Raw genomic sequence first — 17,584 nt, 5'->3', positions numbered from 1 at the left:
GCCAGTAGCACAGTGTCTGATGGAACAGGGCACAGTTTGTATAGTTTGAGTCAGATGCATATGGAGGTGCAGCAGTGTCCCATAGACTTGAGTCGTCATGGAACCTTGTCCGTTATAAAGCTATGTTAAAGGGGATGTGCAGCCAGTACATATTGATGACCTATCCTAAGGATAGATCATCTATATCTGATTGTGGGGACCCACTCCCGAAACACCCCACTATCAACTTTTGAAGATAAGGTGGTGCTTGTACAAGCACCGCTTCCTCTTCAAGTTCACACTGCACATTGTCTCTCTTGCAGCAGAGCAGTGTTATTGCAAGTTCTCATGCCATTCAAGTGAATGGAACAAGCACTTGTAATTCCCCTGCCCCACGGAGACTTCCGAGATGAAGTGCAATGTAATCTTTAAGAGGAAGTAGAGCACGCACAAGCACTGCCTTTTCTTCAAACAGCTGATTGTCGGGAGTTCCAGGAATCAGACCCTCAATGACTTGATAACGATGACCTATCCTGAAGGTAGGAAAAAAGATTTGTTCAGGAGCAGCAACACAAGCGGCTTGTAGAGAGCAGAGATGGTGGTCATGCAATAGCTGGGCAAGGGATCACAGATCCAACGCGATCCAAAGGCATGTAAAGAAAGTAGGGAGCCACAGCAGCATATCACCAAGTTTCTTCTTTATTCAGATGAACACCTCACAACAAAGCATAAAAAATTGCGGCAACGTTTCGGCTAAGGATAGCCTTTGTCAAGCATATTTAGCAATTCAAATCACAGCCTATAAATCCCAAATACTGGGCCCACCCACACTGCTGAACAACCAATAGATCATGATGTTACAGGTCACACCTACCTAACAAACATGAGATCACCATCACATTAAATCATGTTAAACAGCTGGTACAGATTATAGCTATCGTACTCACAAGATCACCTGTGTGGGGCCACGGTGCACAAACACCCATGATGGATCTGGCGTCTCGCAATCAGTGATGCGCATGTCCGCAGACGTCATCACCAAGCGGCACTTGCGAAGCATCACTATGCGCATATGTCAGACAGCGTCCCGAAGCACAGTCAGCGCAGGTCCATGCACGTCATCAAGGGGCGGCCGGCTAACGTCACAAAGCCACTCCCATGTGACGCACCAGGCTGACGTATGCATAGGGAAGTAACAGGGCTACCAATTAGAAGCGCTCGCACCGCTGCTACAAACAAACAGTGTGCAGGACGCCCTTTGGGTTAAAGCCCCAACATGCACTGTAAACATATTGCGCAACCTAACACGATTTAGAACAAGGGAAAATCAATGTGTCTGTGAAAAAACGCGATCCCCACACAGGTTTTACATCTATAGTATGGTACAAACAGCCAATATTAGAAATAAAAGACACATGTACCTGACATGAAGCCTCATCCACACATGGTTCTTCATGTCAAAATACCTTGTCAATAAAGGATGGTGACCAGGTTGGTGTATATTGTTGATTATATAGCATTATATGGTGGTATAATAGAGACATATAACATAAAAACAAAGCAAAATACTGTAACAGATGAGAATTTAGCTGAGATATTATGCGTGACATCGGGGTGATACTAGAGGAGGCATTGCAAAACTCAATCATTGATGACGGTTTGTATCAATATCTCATGGTACCTCACCCTGTCACCCCGATGTTATACATACTCCCCAAAATCCATAAAAGATTGAATGACCCGCCGGGTTGACCGATTGTCTCTGGAAGGGGCTCGGTCTTGAACCCATTGTCTGTCTTTCTGGACAAGTTATTGCAGGTCCGGGCGACCTCCGCCCCATCCTATATCAAGGATACTGGGCATTTTTTATCCAAACTACAGGGGTTACAACTGCCCGCCCATTTTTTATTGGTTAGTTTTGACGTTGTATCTTTATACACATCAATTGACCATACTTATGGGCTGGGTGTCGTCGATGTGGCCCTGGCCGACATGGGACTCTCCCCGGGGGTGTGTCAGTTTGTCCTCACCTCTTGGAGGTGGTCTTGAAGAGGAGTTACTTCCTCTTCGGGGACACTTTCTATCAGCAACAGCGGGGTGTGGCCATGGGGTCTAACATGGCCCCAACTTACGCTACCATCTTTATGGCCGAGGTGGAGGACAGGCTTGTGTATCATTCCCCTTTTTTTGGGAGGGTCCTGTGTTTGTGGCGCTACATCGACGACATCTTTATGATCTGGACAGGCACAGTGGATGAGCTTGATGCATTCCACGTACATTTGAATGCGGGTGTCCCGGGACTACAATTTACAGTCACTTCTTCACCTAGTGAACTACAATTCCTTGACGTGCGGGTCTATGTGATGGAGGGTCTTTTGGCTATGGACCTCTATCGGAAGCCCACCGACAGAAATACTCTTCTGATGCATGATAGCTATCACCCACACAGAATGCTTGACTCCATTCCGTGGAGTCAACTTCTAAGAGTGAGAAGAATAGTTTCTGATGAGGATGTTTGTGCACAAAGGGTGGATACCATGTGCACACGATTTATAGAACGAGGTTACCCCAAACCCTTACTTGCTAGAACTAAACAGAAAGTGAAGTTGGTTGACAGGTGCACTGCACTACAGAAATCGACAAAAGCTAGATCCGAGGCTAGGGTTCCGTTTGTGTCCATCTTCGGCCGGGACAGTGGCGACATTGCCCATGTCCTTAGAAAGGAGTGGCATATACTCCAAAGGGGTCTGCCAGAAATAGAGGAATTCAAGTCCCCGCCGATGATGGCATACAGGCGGAACCCTAGCCCACGTGATAGACTGGTTAAGACGGATATAGGTGGCCAGTCATTGACACAAAAACTGCTTGCACCACGTAAAAATGGTACTTATCCATGTTTATCTTGTTGTAATTGTGGTAACGTTCTCAAGGGTGATCACTTCTTCCATCCGTATAGCGGTAAAAAATATAAAATCAACGGCTATTACACCTGCAGGTGACGTGATGTGATATATGTCATCCAGTGTCCCTGTAGTATCACTTATGTGGGCGAGACCACTATGGAAGTCAGGGAACGTATTAACAAGCACAAAAGTACCATACGCAAAATGAACATTGATAAACCAGTTGCGAAACACTTTGTCGAAGCAGGGCACTCAGTGAACCAACTTCGCTTTAGGGTTATAGATAGTGTGGGGCCCTTACGGAGAGGGGGAGATAAAGACGCAATATTAAGAAAGAAGGAGCTCAAATGGATATATACATTGAAATCTTTACAACCATTTGGATTGAATCTGGAATTTAATGTGGCTGGTATCAGCTAAATTCTCATCTGTTACAGTATTTTGCTTTGTTTTTATGTTATATGTCTCTATTATACCACCATATAATGCTATATAATCAACAATATACACCAACCTGGTCACCATCCTTTATTGACAAGGTATTTTGACATGAAGAACCATGTGTGGATGAGGCTTCATGTCAGGTACATGTGTCTTTTATTTCTAATATTGGCTGTTTGTACCATACTATAGATGTAAAACCTGTGTGGGGATCGCGTTTTTTCACAGACACATTGATTTTCCCTTGTTCTAAATTGTGTTAGGCTACTTTCACACTAGCGCTTGATCGGATCCGTTCTGAACGGATCCGATCATATTAATGCAGACGGAGGCTCCGTTCAGTACGGATCCGTCTGCATTAATAACTTAGAAAATTTTCTAAGTGTGCAAGATGCCTGAGCGGATCCGTTCAGACTTTCAATGTAAAGTCAATGGGGGACGGATCCGCTTGAAGATTGAGCCATATGGTGACCTCTTCAAGCGGATCCGTTCCCATTGACTTACATTGTAAGTCTGAACGGATCCGCTCGCCTCCGCACGGCCAGGCGGACAGCTGAACGCTGCAAGCAGCGTTCAGCTGTCCGCCTGTCCGTGCGGAGGCGAGCGGAGCGGAGGCTGAACGCCGCCAGACTGATGCAGTCTGAGCGGATCCGCTCCATTCAGACTGCATCAGGGCTGGACGGAGGCGTTCGGGTCCGCTCGTGAACTCCTTCAAACGGAGCTCACGAGCGGACCGACGAACGCTAGTGTGAAACTAGCCTTAGGTTGCGCAATATGTTTACAGTGCATGTTGGGGCTTTAACCCGTAAGCGTCCTGCACACTGTTTGTTTGTAGCAGCGGTGCGAGCGCTTCTAATTGGTAGCCCTGTTACTTCCCTATGCATACGTCAGCCTGGTGCGTCACATGGGAGTGGCTTTGTGACGTTAGCCGGCCGCCCCTTGATGACGCGCATGGACCTGCGCTGACTGTGCTTCGGGACGCTGTCTGACATATGCGCATAGTGATGCTTCGCAAGTGCCGCTTGGTGATGACGTCTGCGGACATGCGCATCACTGATTGCGAGACGCCAGATCCATCATGGGTGTTTGTGCACCGTGGCCCCACACAGGTGATCTTGTGAGTACGATAGCTATAATCCGTACCAGCTGTTTAACATGATTTAATGTGATGGTGATCTCATGTTTGTTAGGTAGGTGTGACCTGTAACATCATGATCTATTGGTTGTTCAGCAGTGTGGGTGGGCCCAGTATTTGGGATTTATAGGCTGTGATTTTAATTGCTAAATATGCTTGACAAAGGCTATCCTTAGCCGAAACGTTGCCGCAATTTTTTATGCTTTGTTGTGAGGTGTTCATCTGAATAAAGAAGAAACTTGGTGATATGCTGCTATGGCTCCCTACTATCCTGAAGGTAGGTCATCAATATGTACTAGCTGAATAACCTACTGCTGGATGGTTTGTTTATTTGTCTACAAAATATTTATAAAGCTCTACTTTGTTATATTCACCCACACAGATAATTCTTCTATTGAAGTTCATGGTATATCCTTTTGTTATGCCCTAAATGTCCCAAAAATTAGAAAGATTATTACAGGAAAACTCAAATTAATATATATTAACTATTACTAGTAATTAATACATATTAAAGGGGTTATCCCATGATTAATGTAAAAAAATGAAAATGAATCAGACATTATATAGTACATGACAATTTGCTTCTAACAAAGCTAGAACCAGCCCTGTACCTCACATGGATCCAGAGATCTCCCCATTCATTGCTCTGCTAGATTTATCAAGCTGACAGCTCAAGGGAAGTGTCTTTTCTTAGGGGACATGTCTTTCTTCTGTAGCTGTCTCCCTATCACAGTGCAAGAGGCAGTTGAAAGATGAAACTGAGAATGTGCGGCCTTCTCAGTAAGTAGCACAAAGAAATAAGGAAGAAAACAAACAGCAGGTGGCGCTATACAGATACATTTTATTGAATAACTCAGTATCTATACTAAATATATAATTACATGCAAATAGAAAAGTGTTCAGATCCAGGTAGTGGCTGGAAAACTGTAAACTATTTTTCGCTGGACAACCCCTTTAAATAACAAAGCAATTATGATAACATGGGATAGCTGTATAAAGTAATATTACACTATTTAGACTGACATGTCCCATACACTAAAATAATCTGGAAATATATTTGAAAAGAATACCTTGCACATGAATTTTCTAGCACATTTTATGTTTAAGGAAAGCTGTTTAGGACTTTAGCAGCCCATCAACTTTACTTAATAACCAAAAATCTATAGACTTTGCTGAGAACATAATCCCTGGCCTTACAGTCTGGCACTGTATATAGCGGTTGGACCATAGAAAAGCGTGTGACTATTTATACATCTTTGTAACCACTAGAACAGCCTGTGGTCCCAGCGCCTACTCCGCTCAATGAGGTGTTATTCTCATCTTTATGAAATGCAGCCGACTAGACCGAATAACAAGGGAACCAACTTGTTGTAACGAACAGAAGTTATTTTTGTCTTGCATATTACTTCCTTTCAATGTGTTCTTCTTTTTTTGTTAAAATTAGTATCTGAAAATGAACAATACCGCCTTTCTCAAGGAATCACACCAGATTGGCCAAATCTATGAGAATTTGCTCAGCTGTAAAATCTGGGCCTTATGCACATTGTCCCAGTGATGGATAGTGCTCATTGGATGACAGCTTATAATAGCAATAATTCACTTCTGTTCCAGTTGCAGTGCCTTTATCACAGCCATAATCCCCAGGTAATACCAGAGCTGGACAGAACTTTGAGGGGCCCTGGAAAGGCTAAGAGTGGCCCATATATTGTAGGTGGGTCCAAATTAACAGAACACAGGGCAACCTAAGTAGATGGGGCCAACACAAGTAGGCAGGGTCAGCAGTACCCCAGTGTGGGACAAAATACCATCCAAAAAGCTGCTGTGCCACGTTCTGTTCTCCCCCTCCTCCAGTTATCTCTAATTAAGACATGGAGAAGAAGGCTTAGGGCTTTAGATGTGTGCCACAGCAACAAGCCAACCCTACCTTTAGCATCCTGCCTGGACTTCCACTTGTAATGACCACTATAGTGCTCCCTGTAGTATGCTTCTCAAGCGGCCAAGGAAAAAAAAAAATAAAACACCATTTCATCTTCCGTGCCGCAGGCCTCTGGTCTCTTCCACCCTGTGGCCTGAGACATCTGTGTCCCTACTTCATTTGTACACTGGGTGAGCAGAGACATGGGCTGCCGTGCCCTGCTGCAGAATTTTACTGTATCACCATCCTGAGGAGAGTCATACAATTGAATTCAGATGGGCACCTGCAGCCAGGGGCAGATTGGCCATAGACCTTACAGGGAAATTTCCTGGTGAGCCAATGCCCAGGGGCCACCTGAAACCTCCTCACGGCCGGTCAGTGGAAGTTTTTGGGGATGTATTTTGTGCTGCTGGCAGTATTTTGTGATGGACTGTGGTATTTGGTTCTCTTGGGGTGGTATAATGTGCCACAATATGGTATTGCTGGCCCTGCCTTCCATCAATTTGGACCCAACTACAAAATAGAGCCACTTTTAGTATTTTTTACAGGGCCACTTAAGTTTCCGTTCCCCCCCCCGCCTGCAGCCGCCGGCCAGGTACATAAGTGCCTGATGCTCCTAGAGTTAATTAACACAGAGAGCATCAGATTATCATGTACTTGACCAGTGGCAGTGAGAAGGGCTCAGGCAGCCACCTGGGCATTGGCCCACCACAAAACTTCCCTGTAGGGTCGATGGCCTGTCCACCCGTGGCTGTCCACAGGGTGCATCTCCTGTCATTACAGGGCCTGATGCCATGGGTTTCTAAAGATTGCACCCTAAACGCACACATGGTGCCTAAACCATGAATGGAAAGTCTTTTTTTTATACTGTATCACTGCATTATTTGGGGACTATATGTTAAACCATAAAGAGGGAACTCCAACAGAAGGTACTGCACAAGCCACCATCCAGCTTAATGCACATAATTACAGCAGTCATGGCCACACGCTATCCATAGTGCACATATAACAGTGCCAGTCAAAATGCCTATATAAGCCCAGCCGTTGTCCCAGTAGGACACCAGCCATTGGAAATGTAGCCTTTTTGCACAACACATAGAAACAGCCATAAGCACCATCTGTGGAAGCGACCACTCAGACTTGGCACCATGTTTCAGCCTTGCAAAAAGTTACCATCCAATAAACACCACCACTGCACTTTAATCAAAGTAGCTTTGAAATAAAATTACTGATATGTGTTTATTCCAAGCAGCCATTCATATGGTGAAGGTGAAATTTTGGCCTTAAAACAACCCTTTTCAAATCTTGCAGCCTACAGCCCTGCACATGGGTGGCTCATGTAATCAGTCCTCAAGGGTCTATATTTCTATCTGTTTTAGGTGTAGAAAATAGTTGAAGTTATGTAGAGGCCGGAGCGGTCTTAATAAATGACCCCCGTTATGTTTTTCAATTTGGTTAGCCAGGATTTACAACTACAGTTTAAACCATCTTCCAAAGACTTTTCTGATAATGTAGGGAGCATCGAATGTCAAACTGAGGGCCTGAAATAACAGGAACAAGAAACTTACTATTGACTCCAACCACTGTATCTCTTTTGTGAGTTCTCTGGACACTTAAGAGTAGACATATTGATAGGACATAGTATAAATTTCAGAAAGGTGCATAAATCTCAAGGGCTTTAGGTCAAACTAAATTCCAGTGGTAGACCTAGACATAGCTGGTGTATGTTGTACACAGTGGAGGCAACCGTCTCAACTCTTGGATCTATAGTATATTCATCCTCAAAGTTCAATGTGCTCCTATTAAACTGATTAATACTGGTGAAGCCCACAAAGTCTTTGAAAATTATGGCTGTATCTTAAATCGCATTGCTTGAGAAGTCTGCTGTATTCTAGAACCTTTTTTGGAGGTGACCCAAATAAACTCTTGATTCACAACAACAACTGATCCAAAAACCCTACTGAGGGCGAAATGGTGCTTTTGTTAGCCACAAAGTGCTGGCTCCATTATAATATTTCTCTTTTATTCTCTTGCACATGTTTTTCATAATGCTACCGAATTTTTGATTGTACTTTGTGTGTGGGAAAGGAGAGACTAACCCACAGCTAATAAGGTATAAAGAATAAAAGCTGCCACAAAATTCTCCCTTCCATAGTATTTGTAAGATCATTTGAATATGTACATCTAGGCAGTAATTTACAGTCATTGCTGCCAGACACATATGCATGTGTTCTAATCCTATAACAAAGGTGCGGGGACTTAATTTATTATAATCTCTCCGTCATAGCACCACAGGTTACTGGCGAGTAGGACGTCCAAGATTTCACACCCCACCACAGACCTTGTGGTGGAGCCCACTGAGGTAAGTTGTGACCGTCACAATGTCTCCCAATAAACCTCTCCCTGTACAGAACAGAAAATTGGGAGGGATGGTGGCTTGATGAAGATCAGATGTGTTGATTTCAGTACGATGTGTTCTTTTGTCGGACAAGTTGAGCTGTGATAAAGGCAATTTTGGAAAGTAGATCCCTTTGGCTTGGAACGTTGATATCTTTTGCAGTTGGCAGTTTTTTTTATGGTGTGCCTCAAATTAAAGCGACATTTTATTTTCATTCCTCATCTGCTGTTTACTTGCATGTTCTCTGTTTGGATGAGGGCAAGGACAGAACAACCTGGAATCCATTATGTTACGGGAATGTTCACAACAGCACACCATGTATCAGCGAGTGCACTGGTCTTCTGGGAGACCGCTGGCGTGATTACGGTGGCTAGGACTGTATGTGACCATAGCAGAGTCATAATGTCGCGCAGTGATTGAGGCAAGTAGTGAACTATAAAATGAAGGGCGGCTGGCATACTGGAATTCTTTAAATAATGTTTTTTCTTATGGAAAGTAGTGTACGCTTTCTTGTTATCTAATGTGTGGAACCTGTCAGGGGTGGGGTATAGATTAGATATCATAGGCCCCCATAGCAAACCTTAATAAGGGCCCCCTCCCATGAGATTTCTGTTGAAATTAATTTTAAATAGAGAAATGTTTTAATTGAAAGAAAAGTTGTGCTTTGCGTCGCCCACTTTACCCAACTTCTAAGATAAGCCAGATTCATCAACTTTAACCTTTCAAAAATCATCAGTCTTACTCTAGTAAAGGGGTGGCATGGAAGGTGGAGCACATTGTCGAGGCAGAAGTGTTTGGACTCAAAGAAGCAACACATTTTTTCTAATATTGAGAAACATTTTATAAATTTGGTGCAAATTGTGCATTACAGGTTCCTGCAAAACTGACCTTAAAAATTCTCTTCATGATAAATCCCCCCCCATATTTCTCAATATATTTACCCCCTACAAGTGATATAAATACATTGATAAATGACCTCCATGCTGTACTACATCTCCTGCCTCTCCCCATACAGTATACTGTATTATAAAACTTGACTGTCTGCAGCCACCAATAGGGGGAGCTGACTGCATTGGAATTTATACAATTGCCTTTGAACTCAATGGAAGGTGTACAATCTCTATGCACTAAAATGGTGTGGTTGCATCTTGGGAAGCAAGAATTCAGCTCTGCCATCAGGACAGTAGAGGTGTCATAGGACAGTTATGGCCGCTTGGACGTTCCCGTAATTCTGCCTCCCCTGCCTGACGCTTACTCTCTTTTTTTATCATCTGACATGGGGCAACCCCTTTTGGGAGAACCTGCCACCTCTCGTGACATGTCTATTTTAGTAACTACTTTCCCCATGTAATAACACTTTGGGAGCATCTCTTCTTGTAACTCTATATTGTCCTGTTCCTTTCTTATTACTACTAGAAGTTATGAATGAATTGCCAACACTCTTCAATAAAGGTCTATCTGGTTGTGACCAGTTTGGAGGATGTCCCTGCATGCAAACAAAATGACAAATATTGTAACAAATGAATAAACAGTAAAACAAATGGGGACACAACTCTATTATAATTTCTGATAATGAAAGAATGGCTGTAGTATTCAGATGTTCCAAAAAGGGACTTCAGTGTAAAACTTGATTTAAAGGGATTGTCCTGTCACAACAACCCCTTGTCTGTATGCAGTGGTGCTTAAAGGTGTTATTCAATGATTAATGTAAAATATTAAAATCAGACTCCATATAATACAGTACAATCTTGTTCTAACTTCTTTTTCTTGTTTGAACCAGCCCTGTTGTAATGACCGGCAACACACACAGGGAGGAAAACAGGGAAGGCCCTGCACAAGGGAGAGGGAAAGGTGGTGACCCCTAACTCACCTTGCAGCTGGTACCTGCCTGCCCTGTCGTCCCTAGACGGGTTCCTCACCCGTGCGGCGATCACGTGCCTAAACCCTGGCTTTCCCTGAAATGAGCCCTAGATAATGAACGGGCCGGTGGGATCGCTAGTCCGCACCACTGCACTAAGTGGGAAACACCAGGGGGAGGACAGACAAACACAGACAAACACAAACACCCAGGTGGACGACAACAACTGTCCACAAAGGTCCAACAGGGATCCGGAGGGTAGCGTTCTGGATCAACTACCAGAGAACGCAGCAACACAGCTCCAGTGGGTCAGAATAGATGTCCAGGCAGGAAGCTCTATATCTGGCAACCAGAGAAGTGTGAGAGGGGAATATAAGGAGGATTGGGAGTGCTGGACAAGGAACAGCTGAGAGAAGGAGCTACGGATCCCTGAGTGAGCCAAAAGGGTTTGTAAAGCAAACCCAGAAAGCTACAATAAGGAAACTTCCCTATCTGACATAGAGCGTGCAGCCAACCGCTGCGACCTCCTGACCCCGGGTACAACGGAGTCAGGCGTGGCTCTTGACACCCTCGTGACAGTACCCCCCTCTCTACGAGGGGCCTCCGGACACTCAGGACCAGGTCTCTCAGGATGAGAGGCATGAAAAATCCGGACTAGCCTGTCGGCGTTTACCTCAGACGCAGGAACCCACATTCTTTCCTCGGGACCGTAACCTCTCCAGTGCACCAGATATTGGAGAGAGCGGCGGACCCGACGAGAATTAACAATTTTGGATATCTGAAATTCCAAACTACCATCCACGACAACAGGAGGGGGTGGCAGCGGTGACGGTTCTAGAGGTGGAACATATTTTTTGAGTAACGACTTATGAAAGACATTATGGATTTTAAAAGTCTGAGGTAACTCCAGGCGAAAAGCCACGGGGTTGATGATGGCTACAATCTTGTAAGGACCAATAAACCTAGGACCCAGTTTCCAAGAGGGAACCTTCAACTTGATATTCCTTGTAGACAGCCACACATAGTCATTCACTCCTAGGTCCGGACCTGGCGACCGTCTCTTATCAGCCATGCATTTGTATTTACCTCCCATATTTTTCAAGTTAGCTTGCACCTTCTGCCATACTGAAGAAAGAGATGACGAAAACCGTTCCTCTTCGGGAACCCCAGAAGACCCCCCCTCTTTGAAAGTACAGAATTGGGGATGAAAACCATATGCACCAAGAAAAGGTGACTTGCCAGTGGATTCCTGACGGCGATTATTTATGGCAAACTCAGCTAACGGTAAATATGACGACCACAACTCTTGGTTTTCAGACACAAAACATCTTAGATATGTCTCCAGGTTTTGGTTGGTGCGCTCAGTCTGTCCATTCGACTGAGGATGGAAAGCTGAGGAAAAGGACAAGTGAACCCCTAAACGGGAACAAAAAGCTTTCCAAAATTTAGAAATAAACTGGGTTCCCCGGTCCGAAACAACATCGGAGGGGACCCCGTGAAGCTTCACGATCTCACTGACGAATACCTGAGCAAGAGTTTTAGCATTAGGTAGTGCGGGTAACGCAATAAAGTGTGCCATTTTGCTAAACCTGTCCACTACTACCAAAATCACTGTTTTACCCGCAGACAAAGGTAAGTCAGTGATAAAATCCATAGACAGATGTGTCCATGGTCTATTGGGAATGACGAGTGGTAATAGAGACCCTGCAGGACGTGTATGTGAAACTTTTGCGCGCGCACAGGTAGAACAAGAAGACACAAAATCCAATACATCCTGACGCAACCTTGGCCACCAAAAACGACGAGACAATAGCTCTAAGGTTGCTTTACTACCCGGGTGCCCAGCAAGTGCCGAATTATGATGTTCCTTTAATAATTCGAGACGTAGGTTCAACGGTACAAACAACTTCTCTGAAGGGCAAGAGACCGGGGCGTCCCCCTGGGCCTCTAACACCTTCCCCTCCAAGGCAGAGTGTACAGCAGAGACAACCACTCCTCTTTGTAGAATGGGTACCGGATCACTCACATTACCCCCTCCAGGGAAACAACGAGATAGTGCATCAGCCTTGGTATTCTTTACCCCAGGACGATAGGTAATCACAAAGTTAAACCTGGTAAAAAATAGCGACCACCTAGCCTGTCTAGGGGTGAGACGCTTAGCTGATTCGAGGTACAGCAGATTTTTGTGGTCCGTAAACACAGTGACGGGGTGGACTGCCCCCTCTAAAAAGTGACGCCACTCCTCAAACGCAAGTTTAATAGCTAACAGTTCCCTATTGCCAATATCGTAGTTCTGTTCCGCTGCAGATAGTTTTTTAGAAAAGAAAGCACAAGGACGCCATTTGCCAGGAGACGGACCCTGAGACAGCACAGCCCCCACTCCCACCTCTGATGCATCGACTTCAACAATAAAAGGCTGAGAGACATCAGGTTGGACTAGTACAGGTGCTGAGGTAAACCTCTCTTTTAGAGAGGAAAAAGCAACTTTAGCGGCGTCAGACCATTTAGAAAAATCAGTCCCCTTCCTAGTCATGTCAGTAAGGGGTTTTACGATCACCGAATAATTTTTAATGAATTTCCTATAGAAATTCGCAAAGCCCAAGAACCGTTGTAGTGCTTTGAGGTTCTCAGGAAGATCCCAATCCAAAATTGCCTGGACCTTCCTAGGATCCATACGGAAACCTGACGCAGATAAATAATAACCTAGGAATTGTATCTCCTGAACGGCAAAAACACATTTTTCAATTTTAGCATATAATTCATTCGTCCGTAGGACCTGTAGTACTTGTCTGACATGCTCCTCATGTGTCTTCAGATCAGACGAATAAATTAAGATATCATCTAGGTATATTACCACAAACCTGCCGATTAGATGACTAAAAATGTCATTAACGAAATGTTGAAAGACGGCAGGAGCATTGGTCAGGCCGAAAGGCATAACTAGATTTTCATAATGCCCCTCAGGGGTGTTAAAAGCTGTCTTCCACTCATCCCCCTCCTTGATACGAATCAGATTGTAGGCCCCCCTAAGATCGAGTTTGGAGAACCACCTAGCACCCGCAATCTGGTTAAACAGGTCAGGAATGAGAGGAAGAGGGTATGGGTCTCGGATGGTTATCCGATTTAATTCACGAAAATCTAGGCAAGGACGCAGGCCCCCATCTTTCTTTTTAACAAAGAAAAACCCTGCAGCCACGGGTGAAGAAGAGGGTCTGATGTGTCCCTTAGCCAAACTCTCGGAGATATAATCCTTCATGGCTTGTCTCTCTGGACCTGAAAGATTATATAACCTGGTCTTGGGTAATTTTGCGCCGGGAATGAGGTTAACCGGGCAATCATAAGGACGATGAGGTGGTAACTTCTGACAACCCTTTTCAGAAAAAACGTCCTCAAAGTCCGAAACAAATGTAGGTAGGGTAGTTATGGAGGCGACTAAGCAATTGCTATTTAAGCAATTTTCTCTGCACTGCTCACTCCACTCCAATATCTCCCTGGCCTGCCAATCCACCACTGGATTGTGCGCTACCAACCAGGGTAGGCCCAGCACCACCGGAGTGGGAAGCCCCTCCAGAACATAACATGAAAGCATCTCGTTATGGTGGTCCCCTACCCGAAGGTGTAAATTATGAACGATGTGGGTGAGGTTTCTCTGAGACAGAGGAGCAGAATCTATAGCAAATATGGGAATAGGTCTCTGTAACGTACAGAGAGACAAACCCATAGTGCGGGCAAAATGGGCATCTATCAAATTTACCCCTGCTCCACTGTCTAGAAAGAAAGAAACAGTCTCTGTCTTATCACCAAAAACAATAACCGCTGGCAACAAAAATTGCGATGTACGTATGGAGGAAACGTATACCCCCCGGCTGACATCCTCCACACAGCCTGGGGTTAGTAGTTTTCCGACGGTTTTTTTTGTTTCTGAGGAAAGAAGGACAGACGTTAATGAAATGACCCCTCTCCCCACAAAAAAAACAACCCCCACGCCTACGGCGAACCTCAGGAGGACGGACCTGACGAGTAGTTCCTCCTAGCTGCATAGGCTCGTCTATGTCCGTACAGACTAACTGCTGCTTGGGAGGGGTTATCAATGGCTCCGGTTTTTTCAACCTGTCCCTAAGGCGTCTATCTATACGGATAGAAAGGGACATAACTGCATCAAGGGAAAAGGGGGTCTCATACAATGCAAGTGCATCCTTAACCCTTTCGGATAACCCAGAGCAGAACTGACTCCTGAGAGCCGGGTCGTTCCATTGGGTATCCGTAGCCCACCTACGGAAGTCAGAGCAATACTCCTCTACCGGCCGCTCTCCTTGTAGGAGTCTCCGTAATTTTGATTCAGCCAGTGCGACTCGGTCAGGGTCGTCATATATGAGACCCAAGGCCCCGAAAAACTCATCCACTGACCGAAGAGCCTGGGAATCAGTAGGTAAAGAGAACGCCCAGGACTGCGGGTCCCCCTGCAGCAGGGAAATAACAACACCCACCCGCTGTTCTTCATTACCAGAGGAGTAAGGACGCAGTTTAAAGTATAGTTTACAGGCCTCACGGAACGTCAAAAACTTGTCCCTTCCCCCAGAAAATCTGTCAGGGAGAGGGACCTTGGGTTCCGCAACAACCTGGTTACCAGTAGCAACCGCTGGGCTTGCGGTCTGTTGTAATTGCTGCTGTTGCTGGAGGACCGACGCCTTCAATCCTGCCACCTCCAAAGACAGGCCATGAAATTGTTCGGACAGAGCAGCAATTGGATCCATACTGGATTCTAAGTAGGTAAAAAAAAAAATTTTTTTTTTTTTTTTTTTTTTTTTTTTTTTTACCTACACAAAAATAAGGGCCAGATATAATGTAATGACCGGCAACACACACAGGGAGGAAAACAGGGAAGGCCCTGCACAAGGGAGAGGGAAAGGTGGTGACCCCTAACTCACCTTGCAGCTGGTACCTGCCTGCCCTGTCGTCCCTAGACGGGTTCCTCACCCGTGCGGCGATCACGTGCCTAAACCCTGGCTTTCCCTGAAATGAGCCCTAGATAATGAACGGGCCGGTGGGATCGCTAGTCCGCACCACTGCACTAAGTGGGAAACACCAGGGAGAGGACAGACAAACACAGACAAACACAAACACCCAGGTGGACGACAACAACTGTCCACAAAGGTCCAACAGGGATCCGGAGGGTAGCGTTCTGGATCAACTACCAGAGAACGCAGCAACACAGCTCCAGTGGGTCAGAATAGATGTCCAGGCAGGAAGCTCTATATCTGGCAACCAGAGAAGTGTGAGAGGGGAATATAAGGAGGATTGGGAGTGCTGGACAAGGAACAGCTGAGAGAAGGAGCTACGGATCCCTGAGTGAGCCAAAAGGGTTTGTAAAGCAAACCCAGAAAGCTACAATAAGGAAACTTCCCTATCTGACATAGAGCGTGCAGCCAACCGCTGCGACCTCCTGACCCCGGGTACAACGGAGTCAGGCGTGGCTCTTGACACCCTCGTGACACCTGTACTTCACATGGATCCAGAGATCTCTCCATACATTTTTCCAATTGTAATAATAGATTTTTTTTTCAATCCGGCAGCTCAGGGGTATGTCCTTCCAGATGCAGCTTTCTCCCTATCACAGCTCAGGAGGTAGTTGAAGGATGCAACTGAGCATGTGCGTCCACCTCAGTGAAGTGGACAGAAAAATAAGGAGAAAAAAAACAAACAGCAGGTGGCGGTATACAGATATATTTTATTAAATAACTCAGCGGCTATACTAACCTTTTTACTACATGCAATTGCAAAAGTATTTAGATGCAGATGCTGGTTTGAAAACTGCAGAATATTTTTCATAGGACAATCCTTTTAACTAAGGAACTGTCTGCCGGATCCGGAAATCCGCGTGCAAACGGATAGCATTTGTTTCCAGATTCGGATGCGGATCCATCTAGCAAATGCATTGAAATACTGGATCCGTTTCTCTCTAGTGTCATCCAGAAAAACGGATCCGGATGTTTATTTTTTTTTACATTTTTAAAGGTCTGCGCATGCACAGACCAGAAAACCGGATCCTTTTTTCTGGAACATTTGGTACCGGATCCGGCATTAATACATTTCAATGTAAAATAATGCCGGATCCGGAAAATAATTCCGGAATTCTGGCCGGAGAAAATACCGCAGCATGCTTTCCATTCAGAATGCATTAGGACAAAACGGAAGTGTTTCTTTTTTTTTGTATTGAGCCCCTAGGATGGAACTCAATACCGGAAAAGAATAACTCTAGTGTGAAAGTACCCTTATATGACATGCTGTACTCCCCCCCCTCCCCCCCCCCCCATAAAGTCCGATAATAGGGGACTGCTACGGTATATGGATCTGATTCTGTGTCTATAGAGTATAAGATATATTGCTAAATGTATCCGATTTCCTCCACCCAAAGATTAACGGCTAAAGATGGTGAGAAATGTAGTCCGCCAACTGTAAAAGTGCTGAATATTGCAGATTCTATTACATTTTTTATTTTTTTTGTCTTGCAGTAATTAAGGAAAGCCAAAGGCAGCAACTGGAAACTGTGAGCTACTCATCCCGCTATGCTTTGGGACTGTTTTATGAAACTGGCACACAGATTGATGTCCCCTGGGCAGCAAAGTACATCAATGATAATCCTTGCATACGCTTCATCTCCATTGATAATAAGAAACGCAATGTAGGTCAGTGGTTCCATTATTCCTCTTAAACACAGGGACAATAGAGGGTGGAGATCATCGGATACGTTGCTTAATTGAGTACTGCCACTCTGAAGAGCTACAAATCTCTGCAGAGATATACATTATCACCATCGCTGTACTAGATATTGTTCCTACGCCCTTTCATTACAAGATGCCTGCATCTGCTAACGGGATTCTCTTCGGAATCTGACGGCTTGCCGTTTGGATGTAATGAAAATGCCAGATTTACAGAAGCGGGGTGCAGATGCTTC

At 44.9% G+C, this 17,584-nt stretch overlaps 1 protein-coding gene across 1 annotated transcript in view; it reads left to right on the top strand.

Moving 5' to 3' along the window:
- The window catches only part of RNLS (renalase, FAD dependent amine oxidase), a 184,133-nt gene that overhangs the window by 126,321 nt on the left and 40,228 nt on the right, over positions 1-17,584 (top strand). Inside the window, exon 5 of the mRNA XM_044297848.1 lies at positions 17,142-17,315. Within this exon, the coding sequence (XP_044153783.1) occupies positions 17,142-17,315 (174 nt within the window). The remainder of the gene's footprint in view (positions 1-17,141; positions 17,316-17,584) is intronic.

This window comes from Bufo gargarizans, chromosome 6, assembly GCF_014858855.1.
Source record: "Bufo gargarizans isolate SCDJY-AF-19 chromosome 6, ASM1485885v1, whole genome shotgun sequence".
In the NCBI taxonomy this organism is placed as follows: Eukaryota; Metazoa; Chordata; class Amphibia; order Anura; family Bufonidae; genus Bufo; species Bufo gargarizans.
This window is presented reverse-complemented; position numbering and strand designations above follow the sequence as displayed.